The 21107-nt window shown below is 42.3% G+C and overlaps 1 protein-coding gene across 1 annotated transcript in view; it reads left to right on the top strand.

The window, feature by feature from the left end:
• SH3GL3 (SH3 domain containing GRB2 like 3, endophilin A3) overlaps positions 1-21107 on the top strand; it is a 79299-nt gene that overhangs the window by 52676 nt on the left and 5516 nt on the right. The window contains exons 2-8 of the mRNA XM_034784690.1: positions 5202-5270; positions 6582-6654; positions 8247-8390; positions 11355-11488; positions 13536-13694; positions 16392-16495; positions 17466-17593. Coding sequence (XP_034640581.1) covers positions 5202-5270; positions 6582-6654; positions 8247-8390; positions 11355-11488; positions 13536-13694; positions 16392-16495; positions 17466-17593 — 811 coding nt within the window. The remainder of the gene's footprint in view (positions 1-5201; positions 5271-6581; positions 6655-8246; positions 8391-11354; positions 11489-13535; positions 13695-16391; positions 16496-17465; positions 17594-21107) is intronic.

A 21107-nucleotide genomic window follows, 5' to 3' on the forward strand; every position in this document is an offset into this window, starting at 1 on the left:
GTGAGGTTCTTACCCACGAAAGCGTATGCTCCCAATACTTCTGTTAGTCTTAAAGGTGCCACAGGACCCTCTGTTGCTTTTTAGCCCTAGTTAGTGGAGCTCTGAAGTTTGGCTTTGTTTGTTTGTTTCCACGCCCTCTGCTGGAACTTCTGCTGCAAAGTACCATGCAAGTGGCTTACATAAATAGGAGCCTTTTATTTAGGTTCATATTTTCAGGTGTATTAATTCTGGACACTCAGTTTGAGACCCCTACAGCCTGATTTTTGTAGAGGTGCTGAGCACTCAGAAATTCCATGGAGCGCTGGAAATCAGGCGTTAGTTGTCTTAAGTTGAGCACCCAAAATTAGTGGATGCTTCTGACAATGATCTCAATAATGAATGGACCGACTTTCCACCACACTAGATATTCTTGGGCAGGCAGACCCTTAACTGGTGTAAATTGTCTCAGCTCCATTGAGGATCTGCCTCTTTGTCTCCTAAGTACATTCTAAGTTACACCTTTTTAAGGCAAATTGTATTGAAGATTGAATTGGTTGCTAGGGGATAGTCTGCTCAGTTACACCATTATAAATCTAGAGTGTCTCCAGTAACAATTACCCTATTTTTCCAGTATATCAACTAACCTATGTGCAATACAAGAGCTAGGAAGAAAGAAGAGCAAACAGTGGTACATCATAACACAGTAGTTAGCACTGAAGGGACGAAGCAGCATTACTGGAAGATGTAGATAAGAATTTTTTGTTTTGGAAATTTCTAATGCTCCGTAACTTCCATTAGCAGAGTTTGAAGAAGGAGCATGCTTTGAAATTGTGATTACTTGGTATATCTGATATTATAAATAATTTTTGCAAGACAAGATTTTCTAACATTTATATTACAATATATATGATGGTGGAAAAGTAACTGCACCTGCTTGTGCAACATAGATTATAATTCCTTAGATAGCTCTGGTTAAATGTTGAAAGGAAACTAATCTATTTAAAAAGCTAGATGGAAGATAAGTCCTGTTGACTGCAAATAGCTAGTTAGTTTGAAATAAGATCTACAGCTATCAGTGATCATTATAATCTGGGCCTGATTCTGATTTTGTTTAGAACATGTATATCAGAATTCTAATGAAATTGGTAAAATTACACTTATGAAAAACTGGTACGAGATCAGAATTGAGCCCTGTGTATCTTTGAGTTTATGGAAGAGTATTTTTCCACACAGCAAAAGCCAGAGGATGTTGGAGGTGTAAATTCTTTAGAGGATCGATGTTTACAGTGCTGCATGAAGCTGTACTACAGAAATGTCTTTTATATTTTCAACATTAATTGCGCATATGGAGTTAGCTAAAGCATGACAATGTTTTGTTTCTTTTCAAATCCCAGTTGAATATTTTCTCCACATCTGTCAGTCAGGCACATTCCAGAGAAAGGCATTTAGCTTGTGTGCTGCTACATTGTATTTAATGTTTCAATATGAAAAAGAACAGCATGGTCTGGGAAGTGATTGGAGCCAAGACGTGTTTATGCATATGGAAGTACAGTATTTCTTCATGCAGAAACTATACCCTTGTATGCTAGACAGAATACTGGCTCTATTAATAAACTGTGACTTGGTAGCTTGCAGTAGTATGTAATTATGAATAAGAACTAAACAGAACAGTAACAGAGATGGTAAAAAGAGTTTTATTGCAGTAGTGTAATTGGGCTCATTTTCTTGCATTTATTGCAGTAGTGTAATTGGGCTCATGCTCTAATGCAGCCACTGATTTCAGTCAGGCCCTAGTGTACAAGCATATACGGTGTATTATCCATGTGGGCTCTTGCTAGCTTGTGGAATTTGTATACTATAATACTACAGTTTTTCACTATTATTTTCAGCCTACTGTATAAGAGAAAATAAAAAAAAGTTCTAAGCAGTGAACCCTTCTCTGCTGCCCTCATCTAGTACAGGAGAATTATTGTGGGAAGTAAATAAAGGCTCTATTCACTTTGCTCCCTGACCAAATGAGTAGCTAGATTTGGTGCATGGGGGTTCCACAGAGGTTTAAGAGGAAGGAATCTTCCCCCATTCCCACACTGTGGAGCTCCTCTCTAGTTATCAGTGTAGTAGATTACAGCCCTATTTAGGTCTGAAACTGCATTAGCTCCACCAGCAGAATGGCCAGTGAATCCATAGCTCCAGCCACTGAGGATGGATGTGCAGGGAGGCCCTGCAATGGTCTCATACAGTTAGACTCCCAAATGCTGGCCCCTGCACTGTGCAGTGGAATTGCACTGATTCCACTGCATCTGAGGGAGGGGTCAGGATTTGCCTCATACAAATAATTCTAAATGGTTGCAGTGCACAGGCCCATATAAATTGTAGTAGTGGGTTTTGCACTTGACTGGCCGACTCATCAAAACCGATATATGTAGCCTTATAATTACCCAGGTCCACAGTCAACCATGTTCCTGTTTAATTCCAAACCAGTATGTTGCATACACGTAAATGATGCTTGTAAGATAGTCATATAACAAACACTCCGCAGTCATTTCCACGGTGCAGCCATTCTCAATAATTCATTGGGTATCCTGTGACTTTTCATTGTCAGACTAGCAGTGCTGCTCTCACAACTGTTAACGTCCGTATGATCAGAGCAGAAGCCGCAGAAGAATTTACGTTTCTTAATGTGAGAGGAGTAAAACTGATCCTGAGCCAATGTGAAATTAATGGTAATTGTAAAATTTAATAATAATAACAACACATCTATAGCTGAGGGGCTTGAAGGAATTCACAGGCATTAAAGGAATAAGCCAGGCAGCATCTCTGTGAGGTAATGAAGCGTTTAACCCCATTTTACAGCTAAGGAAACTAAGGCTCAGAGCAGCTGTACAACTTCTCTAAGGTTACACAGGAAGTATGCCACAGAGCCAGGAATTGCCTGACTGGTTGATGTTTGTACAGCACTTTGAAGCTGTACAGCTGGATTGTTTTTTTTCAATCTGGACAATTCTTTTGCGCCTGGAATCAGTCGAGAGCATGATGTATGTAGGTCATTTAGATGTTTTAAGTATGTGCCTGTGCCTGCAAATCTAGTATTTATGTGGATTCAATTTCTATAATTTAGACAACTAATTTTGAATGCAAAATTGCTCCTTTATTATCTGCAAATAGTAGATGATGGATAAATACCTCTTTCCAATGCCCTCTTGGATGAAGATTGATGCAAAGAAATCACGTAACTCTTTTGCAGCATCTTGGTCTTCCTTAATCGCTCTCTTTACTCTCTGGCAGTCCAGCAGGCCTATTGATTCCCTCATATTCAGTGACTCATTGTCACTGTAAATGTTCCATTCTTGTATCAGTGGGATCAAACTGCAACAGTACAAAAGAACACTGAAAAGTGTTTTGCTGTGCTTCAGAAATGAAAGCAAAATTGAATCTGAAAAGGTAATATGTAAATCGAGTGATGCATCTTACACATGCATAAGATAATCTGAGTTACTACACTGCGTATATCTGATGTCGCTGAAGATATAACACATAAGAACGGCTACACTGGGACAGACCAAAGGTCCATCTAGCCCAGTATCCTGTCTTCCAACAGTGGCCAATGGCATGTACCCCAGCGGGAATGAACAGAAGGAGGTAATCATCAAGTGATCCATGCCCTATTCCCAGCTTCTGGCAAACAGAGGCTAGGGCTACCATCCCTGCCCATCCTGGCAAATAGCCATTGATGGACCTATCCTCCATGAATTTATCTAGTTCTTTTTTGAACCCTGTTATAGTTTGGCCTTCACAACATCCTCTGGCAAAGAGTTCCACTGATTGACTGTGCATTGTGTGAAGAAATACTTCCCTTTGTTCGTTTTAAACCTGCTGTCTATTAATTTCATTTGATGACCCCTAGTTCTTGTGTTATGAGAAGCAATAAATAACACTTCCTTATTTACTTTCTCCACACCAGTCCTGATTTTATAGACTTCTTATTGTGCTCTGTTTTTAACATTTTATTGTTGCTGTTTTCAAATGATAGCAAAGAGCTCACTTTAAACTGGTAAAAACCTTTGAGCAAATTTCATGTGAAAAAACTTCCTGTTTTTTTTTGGAAGATGTATTAAAACACTGTCCAAAGTACAGTGACACTCAGCTATGCCAGTTTACACCAGCAAAGGATCTTGCCCTTTGTAATTTTCCATCCTATTAGTAACATAGTGCTGAGATCTTAAATTACAAGAAGCAATGACTTGCATATGATGTCAGACGGGATTTTTTTTAAGCACCTAAGTGAATTAGGAGCACAAGTCTCTTGACGATATTTTTTTTTGTGAAGACCAAAAATAACACTAATGGGCTGATGTATCCTGCATACAAAAGATGAGGTGACATTTCCGGTATCTTAGAATGGTTCAAGTTGCTGGCTGGAATCCTGCAATTAAAGTTGCTTCTATGAGAAGCATAGTTTTGAAGGCAGCATGCTTTCCACCCTCCCACCCCCTTAAATAGCATAAAAGGTAGTGGATTGTTGTTAAGTCCATCTGATTGGAGTGTGCATGGATAGCTCCCATTAGTGTTAAAGGGAGTTTTATGAATGCACTTACAGGAATCCAGGGCCGGCGCTTCCATTAGGCGACCCTAGGCAGTCGCCTAGGGTGGCAGAATTTGGGGGGCGGCATTTTGCCGCCCTGGCGGAAATTCTGCGGCAGGAGGGGTGGGATCCTTCCGCTCTGGGTCTTCGGCGGAAATTCGGTAGCAGGTCCTTCACTCACTCCGGGACCCGCCGCCGAATGCTCAGAGGAGGAGCGCTGCCGCCTAGGGCAGCAAAAACCCTGGCGCCACTCCTGCCAGAATCTAATCTCATTCTAAACTGGAGTAACACCATTGACTTGAAAGAATTACTCTGGATTTGCACCAATTTAAATGTGATCTGGCCAGTAGACTTCTATAACTGAAACCTACAGTGTAGCTTCTGAGAGTACAAATGATTCAAGAATTAGAAATCCTTTCTTGTTTTTCTAGATCACTTTGGTGATTTCCTAAAAACCCCTGTTGGGCATTTCCTCCTCCCTACAGATGGTATTTCCCTTGAAGAGAAAGGAATGTTTCTTTCCTCCTGTACTTACTACAGACGCCTGGCTAACGTTTTCCAATCTCTAATAATTTTCTTTTGTCTCTCAGGTGTATGTGTTCTTTCGTAAAGTAACAATACTTCGTTTTGTGTTTTGCAGTTGTTCAGTGAAAAAATTAGTGGAGCAGAAGGAACAAAACTAGATGAAGAATTTCAAGAGATGGAAAGGGTAAGGAAGTCAACATAAGCTCTTCAAGGTTACACCACTGATGAAATATTTTTTTTCATTCATTCCTTAGCATAAACAAAATATGTAATCCAAAAAATAAGTATGTAAAAAAAATCCATAGCTATTATATGATCCAATCCTGTCCTCCTTGAAGTCCATAGGGGACAAATTCTTCTTACAGTAACACAAGAATATTGAACTCAATGAAATCACACTCTTGTAACTGAGAGAAGAATTTGACCCTGAAAGTTTTGTCTATGACTTTATCAGGAACAACATTGGGCTCTAAGAACTTAATTTGTTAGCATGAACAGTAAAGTATTTGTGTGGCAGATATAATCTCGGTAGAAGTGCAAGAATTTAAAAACGATAAGAATTGCCCACTGTGTAAGCACTGCAGTATGGCAGTTGGAACAATGTTACTCTCAGCTTTTTTTTGTTCCTGCTTTCTGGTTCTCAGTCCTTCACTCTGGGTCTTTGTCAGATATATTTGTTACATATATTACGGACCCCTCTCCATGGGCATAGTTTAACTTCTATATTTGGGGAGCAGCTCCAGTCAGGCCAATGGAGCCATGGGGGGCAACGGGGGGGGGGGGGGGGGGCAAATTCTGCACCTGTCTGAAGCTTGGAATTTTTGGGGGGGGGGGGGGGCAAACAGCCCTCTGCCCCTCCTCCCCCATAACTCTTCCTGAGATTTTGTTGTTGGCGGATTAAGAAAAATGTTTTGCATAACTTGTTTTTTTTTCAACACACTTATTTTGTATCTATAAACATGTTTAAGCTTCAATTTTCTTTGGTTCCAAAATAATCATCTGTTTTACAAGAAGAAAACACTGTGAGTCATAGAATAGAAAAGAGAAGAGATAGTAGTATACAGTATTTGAGATACTATTGACTGGAGATGCAATATGGGCTCATGCAATGAAGTACACAGAACATAGGACTGGGAGGTAGGAATTCCTGAATCTGCTTCCCAGGTAGATGGTTGATATAGTAGTGACAAGAGGGCTGGGGAGGAAATTGTGATTCCAAAATGTAGAAGTGTTATTCATGAAGAATAACTCCAAGCCCTGACACATCTACACTTCGATGATGGCAACTGGGCTTACTCAACGCTACACTCAACTTCATTTCTTTTCAGCATCAATAATGAAAGCTTTGGCACCACAAAAATTAAAATGATCATGTTTTGTACTGATTTTAATTAACATTCCTTAGTTTGCCAGAATAATACATTGTATCTAGTCAGAGGATAAAGACTCAATAAAGGATTGTGGAATTTAATGTCCTGTTACATTTCTCTTCCAGAAAATTGATGTCACCAGCAAAGCTGTAGCAGAGCTTCTGTCAAAATCCACAGAGTATCTTCAGCCAAATCCGGGTAAATTGAACTCCTACAGTTTCTCTGTCATACTTAGCCTACGAGTTGAACTTGAACAAGGGGATATACTGAACCCCTGTGGGTTGCTAATATTTTTAGGGAATATGAAACATATCAGTGAAACATAAGGATGTCTCTCTCTCTCTCTCTCTCTCCCTTTTTCAATGACTTCATCTCCTTTTCTGAGGACTCCTAGGTCTCCATAACAGACATTGGGAAGTTCATTTACAGGATTTTTCAAATTTCAGTTTGAGAACAGAGAAAGGAGGGACATTGATGCTGGTCATTGGCTTGATTTAATGTGATCAAGACACAGGGCATTAAGAGACTGATCCACTGTCCACTCAGTTCAATGGAAAGACCTCCATTGTCCTCATTAGAACAGAGGCTGATCCTGGATTCCTTATGCAATGACTTCAGTGAGATCTCTACCCAGCATGGGTGCATTATGAGACTCATGGCCAGAGGGAGATTTCAATGGATTTCCCTGAGTAAGGAGCAACAGAGGGTCCTGTGGCACCTTTAAGACTAACAGAAGTATTGGGAGCATAAGCTTTCATGGGTAAGAACCTCACTTCTTCAGATGCAAGTGAGGTTCTTACCCACAAAAGCTTATGTTACCCTCTGTTGCTTTTTACAGATTCAGACTAACACGGCTACCCCTCTGATACCTGAGTAAGGAGTGTAGGATAAGGCCTTATCAAAGCTTAATGATTGTCTGGGAGGCTCCAGATGAAGCCAGAGACCATGGCTGTTAATCTGATGAATGTCCAGCACAAGTCCACTCTTGTATTATGAGGCTATTGTGTGACGAAAATTAGGAGTGGAGTGGGAAAAAATCTTTAAAAATAATTGTCTGCTTTTGACACTGCATGCACAGAACATCGACGAAATCAGCATTATTCAACATTAGAGCCGTTCTAAAAAATTAATTCACGGTGTCTTGGCCAGTGGAGCTGAGCAGATACTCCAGGGGAAAGTAGTTCTGCACATTGTGGGGGAGGGATAGCTCAGGGGTTTGAGCATTGGCCTGCTAAACCCAGGGTTGAGAGTTCAATCCTTGAGGGGACCATTTAGGGATCTGGGGCAAAAATCTGTCTGGGGATTGGTCCCCCTTTGAGTAGGGGGTTGGACTAGATGACCTCCTGAGGTCCCTTCCAACCCTGATCTTCTATGATTCAATGTTAACTGAAATAAGACCATGAAGTTGACTTTGGCAGCATTCATATCCCTTTTGTGTTTGCTTTCTGTAAAAATTCTAGTAAAGGAGTTTACTAGTCGGAATCTTCCTGGGAATAGTGTAGTATATATCGACTGAAGGTGATTATGGAACTCTTCAGTGCAAGTAGTCACACCATAAACCTATAAGAGCTAAGCTTATCCAATCAGGGAACGGAACAGTATCATATGACCCATATGAAAACATCACTCACATTTTGATTAATGAGCATTTTGTTGCGGGAATTCAATAATCTACAGACCAACTGTCACCCACTGAAATTATTTGTCAAATAATTTAAAGTAATTTAGCATGATTTTCTGTAATTGGTATAAATGGATGCTTTTTTCATACGGTTTGTAATACTTCTAAGCATACAGAGCCAAGCTGGGAATGCTGAACACTATGTCGAAGATCAGGGGACAAGTTAAAACCACAGGATATTCCCAGACAGAAGGGCTATTAGGGGATTGTATGCTACGGTATGGCAGAGAACTTGGGGAGGATTCTACATTTGGTGAGTTTGTATAGCTCCCCTCTGCATGTCTCAGCATATGTTGTATGTGGAGTAACACTACTTATGTATATGTGATTATTGCTTACAAGATGGAAGCCTACATGCCTAACGTATAGTGATTAGATATTGATAGATACAATATATGACGCCTTTAAGCATTTTTTGTTCCATCATATTATAAGTGGTGCTGGCAGTATGACCTATTGCCTGATAATTCCCGTTATAAGACTTTGTGTTCAGTTGCTTGTAACTTTTCCAAAGTTCAACCATTTGGGCTGAAATTTTTCAGACTGTCTGCTTCCGGCTGATTTTGGTAAATTTCAGACAAAACAGTTCAGTCATTTCTGAGAACGAAGCTGGGTGGAAATATGTTCTGCCCATGTTAAAAAATCATAGTAACCTTTTCCACGAAATGCTGTAGGGCTCTCGTGCTTTGGAGCAGGGACCTGGAATTTGGCAGGGTGGTAGCCTTTGTTTCAGGGTTGTGACTCTCGCCATCCCCAGGAAAATCCAACCTACGTTTGGCCAAGTTATCAGGCTTTGAAAAATTGCAGTTTGCACATGCTCAGTAGAGAACTGCTGAGCGTGCTCAAGCCTCTGGCAGCACCTAGGGCTGACCAGTCTGCACATGTACCATCCCCACAGAGCAACTGAGCATGCTCCATCCCCTCACAGCTTCTACATGTGAACAGACTGCACATGCAGTACAGAGTGTCTGAGCATATTCCAACCCAGGGCTACGGGGGCTTAGAAGGAGTTTCCTTGTAATGGCTGCTCCAGGCTGGGGTGGGGCTGGGCATTGGAACTGAGAGCAGATAGCAAGTCTCTGCTGTGGTCTGTGACCACTTCCCTGCTGGTGCCCACGCAGTGTGAAGGGGGAAGCTGGTATTACATTATGTACGTTTGTATCTGTAGTGCCGCATAAGAAGGTCTTGCTGAAAGAGCAACAGCAAGATAGGCACTGGAGACCTAGGACTCAAGATAAGGCTTAGCTTTCCAGGCTGTGAGACATGTTGTGGAGGACACCGTTATTCTCTTGGAGTTTGTTTATTCTCTCAGGAATGAGTGAGTGGTGCAATGCCAGTCACGAGCTGTGTATATTTGTGCATTTGCAGGTGCCATGGGGATACAAATTGGAACCAAGGCCAGGGGAAAAGAAATGTCAAACAAAATGTTTTGCATGGGCACACTTGAGTATGTTCTGCGTGCTTAACAAATAATCAGTTACACTACTAACATGCTTCGTTTTTTTTAATCCATATTAAAACATTTTTTTAACAATATCAGCTTTGGCCAAAACCTGGGACAAATGAAAAGTAATTGTGATGAATCTGAGATACTGTGAAATTACATTTTTGAGCTAAAAGATATTCATATTTTGGGACATTTTGAACCCAAATTAGCCATTTTGGTTTCCAGTTTGTAAAATGTAAAAGATCACTTACTGTCTTCATGTTGTTCTGTCTGCACATCTCTTGCCCTGAAAACAAGAGTTCTCAGACTTGCAGGTACTAATTGTGACACTTATTGCAACCACACACAATCTTTGGGGGAACATATTGTATTAAGGTTATGAATGGTTTATGTATCCCTGTGGGCCAAGGATTCTATGCGATTCTGGGGGGAGAGTGGCACTTAGCTTCTCCAGGAACTGAAAACAGTGGGGGGTGATTTGAGTGACTCTCCTTAGTTGTAAACATGTCCAGAGAAGCACCACCTGCTGGGGATGCTTGCATATACTGGGTTTTCCAGAGACCAACAAACAAAGAAAAGGCTTTTGGCATAAAAAGGCTGCATTTAAACTGACTCGGGATCTTCTTTCTGATCCAACAAATGGACAGCACCTTCTCTGTCCAGGGAGGCTCCAACCCTTGTGGGAGGGTTGGAAAGACTTTGGCCTACTAGGGCTCCATAAGACTGATTGATTGGTGACCTCTGGTAAGTTTTTAGCATGTGTTAAAGGAACTTTTCTTGTTTTCAATGTTTTCTCTGTAATGTTTTTACCTTAAGAATAAATATGCTTGCTTAGAAAGAACTGTGTGGTAACTTGTACCACCTAGCAATACGCTTTTCATAGCGCTCCGAGAGAAAGCAAGGTGCAGGCACTGGCCTTTAGGCAGATTGGCTTGCTGGGGTATCAGAGTGTACAGCAGGGAGCTGTGCAGCCTCCAATCCCCCCGAGAGGAGGGAGAGGGAAGCGGGTCTCCACCCAAGACAGGTGATAAGTGGGAACTTGAAACCCTAAGTGGGACCCTCGAGGGAGAATACCAAGTGCAGTTGCCCTAAAACTGTGACACTAGTCATGTTAAAGTGCCATATGGTATCTTTTGGCCTTGTGATATTTCTGGGGCCCTACCACCTAGAGAAGCAGCTACAGAAGAAACTGTGTATCCCATTTTGAATAATCCAAGAATGGAGACAATAATGCAAGCCAACAATAGTTTTCTTGGAGGGGTAGTGGATAAGGATGGAAAACATTAGGACAAAATTCTCTCTAGTTCTGGAAACTCTAGGAGAAGAGGGCAAGAGTGTAGTCTTAGGCCTTGGCTACACTTACCCGCTAGTTCGACGGCTGGAAATCGAACTTCTGGGTTCGACTTATCGCGTCTAGTCTGGACGTGATAAGTTGAACCCGGAAGTGCTCGCCGTCGACTGCGGTACTCCAGCTCGCCGAGAGGAGTACCGCGGAGTCGACGGGGGAGCCTGCCTGCCGAGTGTGGACCAAGGTAAGTTCGAACTAATTCGAACTAAGGTACTTCGAACTTCAGCTACGTTATTCACGTAGCTGAAGTTGCGTACCTTAGTTCGAATTAGGGGGGTAGTGTAGACCAAGCCTTATATTCTGCATTCTACATCTTAAAGGGCCCGCAGTCAACATTTTTAAGAGTTACCTCATAAAAAATGTCTCCTGTTTTTACATAAAGTGCTATCTACTGTGTATAAATATTATGTTCTTCCCTCTAGGCAATGCACTGCTGGATGTTGGTGAAAGCATGAAGCAGATGGCAGAGGTGAAGGACTCTCTCGATATTAACGTCAAGCAAAACTTCATTGACCCTCTACAGTTATTACAGGACAAAGACTTAAAAGAGATTGGGGTGAGTTTTTTGAGGTTAAAAATTAGCCCTATGACATTGAAAATATATGAATAAACAAAGTCATTAGAAACCTAATCCACAGGAACTTTTTATGCAGTATATTCCGCCATCAAATTTTAAGCAGAACTTCCTGTGAAATCAGTGATGAAATCTACTTAAAAGCTAGTGTCAGGATATATAGCTCATGGGCACACCTATTTTACTCTATTTACAATATAATAAAGTTGAATACAGTAAAGGACAGTGTAGCAGGGTGGTTATCCACTCCAGCCCTGACAGGGGAGAAGCCAGCCCTGGGAGAGGGTGAGAGGCTAGGAGAAAAAGCCCAAGCTGATTGGGGAAGGAGCTACACCTGGGCCATGCCCCAATCAGCGCAGCCAGAAGCTGAGCAGAGTCTCTCCTCTAGTGTTGGAGGGAGACTGGCCTGGCTGCAGGGGAGTAAGAAGGTACCTGGGAGTGAAGCAGGGCTGGGGAGGAGCCGGGGAGTTCCAGTCTGGTGACTCCCCAGGCTGCAGGGCCTGGTTCCAGGCCCATAGAGGTACTGGGTGATAGAAGAAGGCAGCAGGCCAAAGCCCCTTGCTTGTGATGAGTGGTTTTTATACTGCAGTCAGCCCCAGTGGGCGGGGGCTAGCTAAGCACTGGCAGTAGCCCAGACTGAGGTGAGGTGGGGGTAGTGGGTGGGGGCTCCCTGGGGAAGGGAAACCCACAGAGATTGTTGGGGTATTGCCAGGGGGCAGCACCCCAGAGAAAATGGGCACTGGAGTCTGGGAGGGACACGGGGGCCAAGCTGTGGCGGATCACTGGCATGCAGAGGGTGCTCCGAGCTGGAAATCGAGCTAATTCCCTGAGAGACCAGCAGGAGGCACCGCAGGGGTGAGTCTGCACGCTTACAGACAGTAAAGAAAATGAATATTAATATTTTCTGTTGCTTATTTTAATATAACATTTCATTAATTGTTGTTAGCATGTTGGGTGCCAATTATTTCAGTTTAGTTCTGGTTGATTTTGAGTTGCCTGGTTTATTCTATTATTGAGTTGCCTGCCTCTGGCTCTCCCATGCTGGAGTTAGCTCTAAAAAGGAGTCAAATAAAATTACTAATATAGGCTGTTTAGGGCAACAACAGTGAGACACATATGAGACCAAAGAGCAGCACGACAAATAACATGAACCATTGTGGCAAAAAATAGGAAGCTGGGGAATTAATTTTTAGCCTGCAGAAGAAAGTTTTTCATTGCATTTGCTTATGATAGAACAATTGTCCAGAAAGCCAGGCACAGTTTAAAGCTGGGCCTCTAGATTCCTATAGACTTGGGTAATAAGAAAGTTAAAATCCTGATGAAACACAGAAATTGAAGTTATATTTACTTATACAAAAAATGGATTTAGAAACCTGTGCCCAAAATAAAGAGCAGAGAGACAGTAATCTCTCAATGGCTGCAGATTTCTCATGTGCTGGATGACTCTATTCTCAGTTATTGAGGTTCTGAATTGATGAAAAGAGAAAAAACCATGTAACATGTTTTAATAAGCACCGTGTGCAGTTGCTTTCACTCCATTTTGAGAGTTTGTCAAGTGCAGGATTTTTGGGGGCAGGAAAGCTTTGTGCAATTTGCTCATCTAGGAATGTCAGATTAATACCTGACAAAGAATTCAGGAACGAAGGGGTTAGTTGGAGTTCTGCTCCTGTAATGGGAGCAGAAAATAGCCCTTTAAATTTTAGCTGTCACGCTACAAATAATACAACCGCTAGAACTGAATTACCGCCAGACTGTAAAGGAAAAGCACATTTCGTCTGGATCCTGCTTCTAATTTAGACAATCTGCAGCTTTTGCATGTTTAGCAAAGTTCATGAGGTGGATGTCTTGTATAGCAAATTTAGGTAGCCAATTCTCAAAATGTTCCTAGATGGTGCTTCTTGATGTCTGTACAATTTTAAATTTCATATATGAATAATTGTATCCATAATGAAAACCTACTTACAATCTCAACATGCTTGTTTGGGTTTGTCTCCATTTGATCTAATGGGAAACATTTTCTCTAATTTAGCATCATCTGAAGAAGCTAGAAGGCCGTCGTTTGGATTATGATTATAAAAAGAAGCGTTTAGGGAAGATCCCAGATGAAGAAGTTAAACAAGCAGTAGAAAAATTTGAAGAGTCAAAGGAGCTGGCAGAAAGAAGCATGTTCAACTTTTTAGAAAATGATGTAAGTCTGTTGTGCTGCTGCGAGTCCTGCAGCGCGCACAGAAGGGAGAGTGTGTATGTGTGATAGGACAGATCATCTCCTCTCCTTCCCAGATGTGCAAGGACTAAAAAGTAGAGAAGCAGCTATGGATCTGTGGCTCAGAAAGGGATGTGCTGCAGAGCCATGTAAGGGTACTCTACAACCCTGCCCTATGGAGCAGCACACTGGGGCTGTGAATGTGGAAAGTTTGTGGGAGGGAGGAAACTGCCAGGGTCATGACCCCCATGTTCACAACTAGGCAAAGCCCATGTGCAGGGGTACATGCACTGCTACAGACAGCTGGCAGTAACAGCAGTCATGGAGTAGCTGAGCTCATACTGAGTATCTTGCTGCTGATTTAGAAGGGAGGATTCTGTCCCCACCAGCCCCATGCATGTCCCCTGCACAAAATTTGTTCATCTGGGCCTTACTCAGGGTCAGAGTTTGCTTAGCATGCAGGTATACCATCAAACTGTCTAAATTAATGCAGCAGCTGGGGCCATTTAGGTTAGTGTTTGAACCATAGTGGGAGGGACTGGCAGGAATGTCTATATATGTATTGAAATGCATATGTGAAGTAACATTAGGGTTACCATATGTCCGGATTTTCTTGGACATGTCCGGCTTTTTGGTCGTCAAATCCCTGTCCGAGGGGAATTCCAAAAAGCCAGACATGTCCGGGAAAATAGGGAGGGGTCGTGAGGCTTGGATCCACGCTGGGGCCGGAGCCGGACGGGCTGGTGCCCCGGGACCCGATCCGAGCTGGAACCGCTGGGGCTAGAGCCGCTTGGCCAGTGCCCCGGAGCCGCTTGGCTGGGGCCGGTGCCCGTGCCTCGGGGCCCATGCCGAGCTGGAGCTGCCGGGGCAGGCCGGAGCCACTCGGCTGGAACCAGGGCCGGCGGGCCGGAACCAGGGCCGGTGCCCCGAGCCAAGGTGGGCTGGTGCCACTGGGCCCGGAGCCGCTCGGCCGGTGCCTGTGTCCTGGGGCCCGAGCCGAGCTGGAGCTGCCGGGGCTGGTGCACTCGGCTGGAACTGGGGCTGGTGCCCCAGGGCCCGAGCCACTCGGCCAGGGGGCTGCACTGGGCTGCGCCTCTTCGTGCCCCCCCGCCCCAGCTTACCTGCTGCCTGCCTCCCTGTTTCAGGCTTCCCGTGAACATTTGATTCGCGGGAAACAGGGGAGGAGCAGGGGGCGGAGCATTCAGGGGAGGGGGCGGAGTTGGGGCGGGGCCCCTTGAAGTGTCCCCTTTTTGTTATTTTAAAAAATGGTAACTCTATGTAACATAAAATTTTTTTGTGCCCGATCTTCAGCTGGTGTTGGTCTCTTGGCTTCAGTGGAGCTACATCAGTTTACACCAGCTGAGGATCTGGCCCGATGTATTTAAATTATGTATATTGTGTGGCAATATTTTGCTTCATTAGGGTTCTAGCAGAGTTTTCAGTAAACACTTTGAGTAGGAAAAAGCAGATAAAATATTCAACACAAACCAATAATTTAATCTTAACAAATCTACCCAGACACCTTCTCCTGATCAGACCGAGTAGAGGCCTGAGACTGTGATATGTTGCATTTCACTTTGTCATGTATTTAACAAAAAAAGAAGAAACGGGGAAAAAAAAAAAGAATGAGAGAAGAAGGAATAAAGACTACTTTTTCAGAGTGCTATTCTTGGATTGGCCAGATTGTGCTGTGGGGCAGAGAGTATTTTTACTGTTTTTAAAAATATTTTTGTGACTGCGTGAGAGAACGGTGTTTCCCTCCTTCCTCCCCCATTTCAATATACAGATTCTGGAACAATTAGCTGCAATTTTTAAATCTGAGCTGATAAATAAAATGTTATTTATCTGTTTATAAATGCTGCCACCTAGTGAGATAAGTCTGGACCTTTTTAGGACTGCAGTTTGTGGGCTAAAGCAATTACACAACCCATTAATGTTGTTTTGTAATAAGATATGGCATAACCTCACTTAGGGTAGGTCTACACTACCCGGTAGTTCGGCGGCAAGCAAATCGAACTTCTGGGTTCGACTTATTGCATCTTGTCTGGACGAGATAAGTCGAACCTGGAAGTGCTCGCCGTCGACTGCGGTACTCCAGCTCGGCGAGAGGAGTACCGCGAAGTCGACGGGAGAGCCTGCCTGCCGCATCTGGACCGAGGTAAGTTCGAACTAAGGTACTTCGAACTTCAGCTACGTTATTTACGTAGCTGAAGTTGCGTACCTTAGTTCGAATTGGGGGGTTAGTGTAGACCTGCCCTTAGTCAGACCTCACTGATCTGAAAACCACTGCTACCAGAAATGGGATCTTGTCCTTGTCTGTTTCAGAATAGTTCCCAGTTAAGTTAGGGGAAAATATACATGTCTTTGATCAAGTTACTTCGTTTGAATAAGCCCCATTATGGACACGAGACCATGCCCTGTATTATGGTCCTGATCCTGCAGTAAGCCCCACTGGGGCTCAGCACAGTCACAGGGCTCTGCTCACATACAGCTCATTGCAGGCTATGTCAAATCCTTACTATATAGAAATGTCCCCCTGTAAGATCTCAAGAACTTATGAGATACCTGGTCTATTTTGAGTGTTTGTAACTGGGTTTATTATTGTCTGTTTATAACCCTTATAGTTGATTCCATAGCCGGCACGCAGACTCCTTAAAGTCATTTTCTACTTTTATACTTCAGGTAGAGCAAGTTAGCCAGTTGGCAGTATTTATAGAAGCAGCATTAGACTACCATAAACAGTCCACAGAAATTCTGGAGGAACTGCAGAGCACACTGCAAAACCGGTAAGAATAAACCTGGTCAGAGAATTCTCATCATCTTTTGGAGCTAACGTTCAGGAGTATGAGGAGACATTGAGTTGCAGTTCAGAAGCAGCAGCATTTCACAGATACCTCACGGTTGCATCTTTTTATATCCATAGTCATTTGTTACATCTCTGTATCTCAGTGGACTTAACCACCTTAAACTCTTGCTAGCTGTCACTTCTTGATGCACTGTAAGCCTTTAAGAGTTCACACCCCTATGTATAATGAAATCTGACCACAAAACGTATGGATACATCCTTTTGTGCTCATGCCAAACCCCACACCCACATATACAGGAATTAATCAGGAGCTTCTCCATTTACTGGTGGGTTTTGTGCATACAAACAGGCATGGCCATATGTTTTGTTAGACACGTTTTTGGAAGCCTTGTTAAAAAACTGACATATTTATCATCCTGATGGTTGTACACACACAATCCTACAATGCATCATGAAATTGCCAGCTAGGAGCACAGTTCTGGTGTGATGTGTTGATGATTGGCCACAGAGACTTAGTGTGATACTAATGGAGCAGAAAGGAAAAAAAATTACCACTAGTAGTTATGCTTTATGCTCTCATAGTTAGAACCAGCAAGGATCTGGATTCTAAATGGTCTGACTCATCATTGGCTTCCTGGCTGCGCTTCTGCACTTGTCATTTTGTAGCCTGAGTTTCAGGAGTGTTTATCACCCAGAGCATCCACTGAACTCCATGATAGCTGTGGGTGCTCAGCACTTCTGAAAGTCAGGCTATAAAACTGGGTAAAAGTAGAGACTTTCTGAAATGTTACATTGGAGTCAAGCAGTTCTGGGTGAATAAATTACAACTGTATTTTTTTTTTTAAACCGTCTGTCCTTCAGTTGTTAAAGCACTGAATCCAAGTAGAAGTTCCAAAGGTCCTGTTGTCTTCCAGAATTAAATCTCGTGCCAATCTTTTTCTGTGTTTCAGAATAAATGGAGCATCTAGTCGTCCTAAGCGTGAATTCAAGCCAAAACCTGTAATAACTTCAACTCTGGAAATCAGTGATAATCAGCAGCACAATGGGATATCGTACATTTCTTCAATAAAATCATCAGGTGAGCCCATGATTGAGGAATCAGCCTGTTGATGTATGCATTTTATGGAGGAATTATAATTACTGGAGTTGAAGTATTGCTCATATAATGCTAGTTGAAAACCCATAGAGTCCCACTGTTGTCTATGCAACTAGGCTGCCTATGCCTACAGTTAGCCACCCACACTTGGAAAATGGTCTCCTTTCTGTTTTTATTAACTTTTAAAACAGTTAAAGGTAAAACTTTAGGTGTAACACATAAAATTAAATATGAACACAACTTATTTTGTTTGCATGTAACCCCTTTTGGTTCCACAAAGGCAGATCAATAAAATGTGCAAACTTATTCTGTGTAGGAGAGACTGCTGTACCTATTAACATGTTTCTGTTACCACTTCACATGCATAGACCCTGATCTTGTGAAAAAAATTATGGTCACCTTTTTTGAAATTCTCTTCAAGGTATTTAATATTATGAATCTTGTCACTGGTCAGTGGAGAAGCTAAATGTAATAACTGATTTAAATGTTGGATCAGACCCTTTATTTCTCATCTTACTGATCAGATGCACTTTTCCTCTGTCTCTCTTACACCCTTAGTGAGCTATATGCAAAGGCAAATAATGAAACACAAAAGACAAACAATAATAAGGCAAAAGGAAAAGAGTAAGAAGCCACCAGCACTTTTTCCATAACCAGGATAGGCGAGGATCTGAAAGGAAAGCACCGAGGGAAAAATTGATCCAGAGGGTTCATCCTTCCCTTGGCTTGAGAATTAGGAGCTGGCTGTTGACTCCAAGACACCGTTACTCTCTGGGCTACTTTTCTACCCTCTGGCTTTATTCACTCTTTCCAGTTTCTGTTTTCCTTCTGTCTTGTTTCTTTTTACAGAGAGCTGGGAGGGAAACAAAGAGAGAGAATTCTAAGTGGAGGAGGAGGATGGAAATATGGGGTTATACTTCATGCTCTCAGCTTGAAGAGAGGAAAAAAAGGCTGAGGGTTTATCTACACCAGGCTGGGAATGTGCCTTGTGCCCTGGATAGATTCACTAGCTCTGCTTGAGCTAGTGCCCTAAAAATAGCAGTGTGGATGTTGCAAAGAGAAGGATTGAGGGAAATATTTTGTATTCTGTTCTATAGACTCTCTAATGACACCAAAAAGGTACACATTGTGGTTACCTATTCTAGCACACTCAATTTTTTCCCCCAAAAAATTTGAGGACTTGGTTGCTGTTCTTACCTCTCCCAGCAGATGTTATCAGTAACATCATGGGTAATTCTCCTCTGTCTCTTCCTTCCCTGCACTAGAAAGTGAGCACTAATACTATTGAGTTCTGTGCCAGGGATAAACATGGCTCTGGCAGTATAACCTGGGAAGCTTGCTGTGCTTATTTTATATTTAAATAAGACTGCTGAAACAGATTTGACTTATACTATATGATTTAGAAAATACTGTTCAGACAGTTTATGCAAAATGGTGCCAAGTGTTTTAGATGTTAGGAGCTGGGGAAGCTTGACAATATGTTCAGCACTCTTGCCTCATTCAGATCACTCCTATAAACTCTTTCTACTTTCTACAAAAGCGAGCATTTTCACACTTCACTTCTCTGCCCATCCCTGCTGACACTATCAAAATATGTGTCTGGCATCCCTCTGGTCACTTGAACTAGATCCTTTATCAGGGGTAGCCATGTTAGTCTGTATCCACAAAAACGACGAGTCCGGTGGGACCTTAAAGACTAACAGATTTATTTGGGCATAAGCTTTCGTGGGTAAAAAACCTCACTTCTTCAGATGCATGGTGTGAAAATTACAGATGCAGGCATTATATATTGCAGGGGTAGGCAACCTATGGCAGCCATGCCGAAGGCGGCACGCGAGCTGATTTTCAGTGGCACTCTCCCTGCCCGGGTCCTGGCCACTGGTCCAGGGGGCTCTGCATTTTAATTTAATTTTAAATGAAGCTTCTTAAACGTTTTAAAAACCTTATTTACTTTACATACAACAATAATTTAGTTATATTATAGACTTATAGAAAGATCTTCTAAAAATGTTTAAATGTATTACTGGCACGCAAAACCTTAAATTAGAGTGAATAAATGAAGACTCGGCACAGCACTTCTGAAAGGTTGCTGACCCCTGGTAAACTGACACAACTAGATCCTGACACTCTTTCTCATACTAAATAGAACCTTCCTCAAATATATCCATTGAATTCAATGGGACTTCTTGCAAAGTAAGTTACTCCCCGTTAAGTGTAACTGCTATCATAGTCTAGCCCTTTGCTTGTATGTTGGAATGCTTTATTCCATATTGTGCCTTGTACATTGTAAGCTCTTTGGAATAGGGGTGGTGTTTTCCTTTGTACAGTTCCTAGTACAGTGGGACTACTTACAGGAGAGACATGCAAACACAGTGAAGTATCAGGTCCTTAGTAACATTATTTCATGGAAAAAAGTCCTGGATGATTTAACTGCTTTACTGATTAAGTGCAGATGACAAATCTATGTTTTGTTCTAATTTGCTGTTATCCTAATTAATCAGCAGAAGCTGAGAGTGTCATCTGGCTCATTATGAAACAGTTTAAATGCAGAGTCACATCTTGCCTCTCATTCATTTTGCTCATCAAAGGAAAGTAGTTGTGGTTAGCTGTCCTATGTTTGAATTTAATGGGACTAACTCATGGGAGTAAAGTTGCTTAAGTGTTTACAGAATCATGCTGTAAGAGGGCTAGAATAATTGTATCCTCAGGCACATCTAGGATGTGATTCTGTCTTTACTATATATTTTGCTACCGTATGTGTACTTCAATGTGCGGCAAACAGAGGAGCAACACCTGCCAGAAGTTTCTTTTGAGGAAAAGTGGCATTTTTAGATGGTCATCTGGCATCAGATAGGACAGTCCCAAAAGTACATTCAGCCTCATGCTTACCACTACTTTCTCCATGTTCTTTCATTATAAATTCAATCTGCATTTGGGGAGTCCAATAGGTCAGCATAAACAGTCTTTCGATATGTTTGTTTATTATGTTTGTTTATGGTGCATTCGCATAGCACCAAGGAGCCTTGTCATGGACCAGGACCCATTGTGCAAAGTGCTGGACAAGCGTAAAGCAAAAAGACAGTTGTTGCCCCAAGAGCTCTCAATCTAAATCCATGAACTCAGCAACTACAGTAGGCAGCATGTTGCTTTAGCTACAATTAGAGAAGCAGGCGCAGTACTAGAAATTAACAGAAACGCTGCCGCAGTTTCCTTAGCTTCTTAAATCTCTGCAACAGCCTTCAGATAGTTTGCACAGTGGAGAAGGATGGTGCCATGTGACCTCTTTGTGTTTGTTAAATTGTGTATTTTAAAACTAGCAACCAGCGCTGCCTCTGCTCTGTTCAGCTGGGAAGCTTTGTTTTGCCAGACTGTACAGTAGTGACACCAGATGCAGTAGATTAGCAGCAGCTGCATTACTCTAATGAAGACCTTGACTGATGTTAGGTTCTGGAGTAGCTGTAGCCATTACTTTAAGATCCTTCTGTGTTGCCTGAGA

The sequence above is a fragment of the Trachemys scripta genome, chromosome 10 (genome assembly GCF_013100865.1).
Source record: "Trachemys scripta elegans isolate TJP31775 chromosome 10, CAS_Tse_1.0, whole genome shotgun sequence".
NCBI classification, from domain to species: domain Eukaryota; kingdom Metazoa; phylum Chordata; order Testudines; family Emydidae; genus Trachemys; species Trachemys scripta.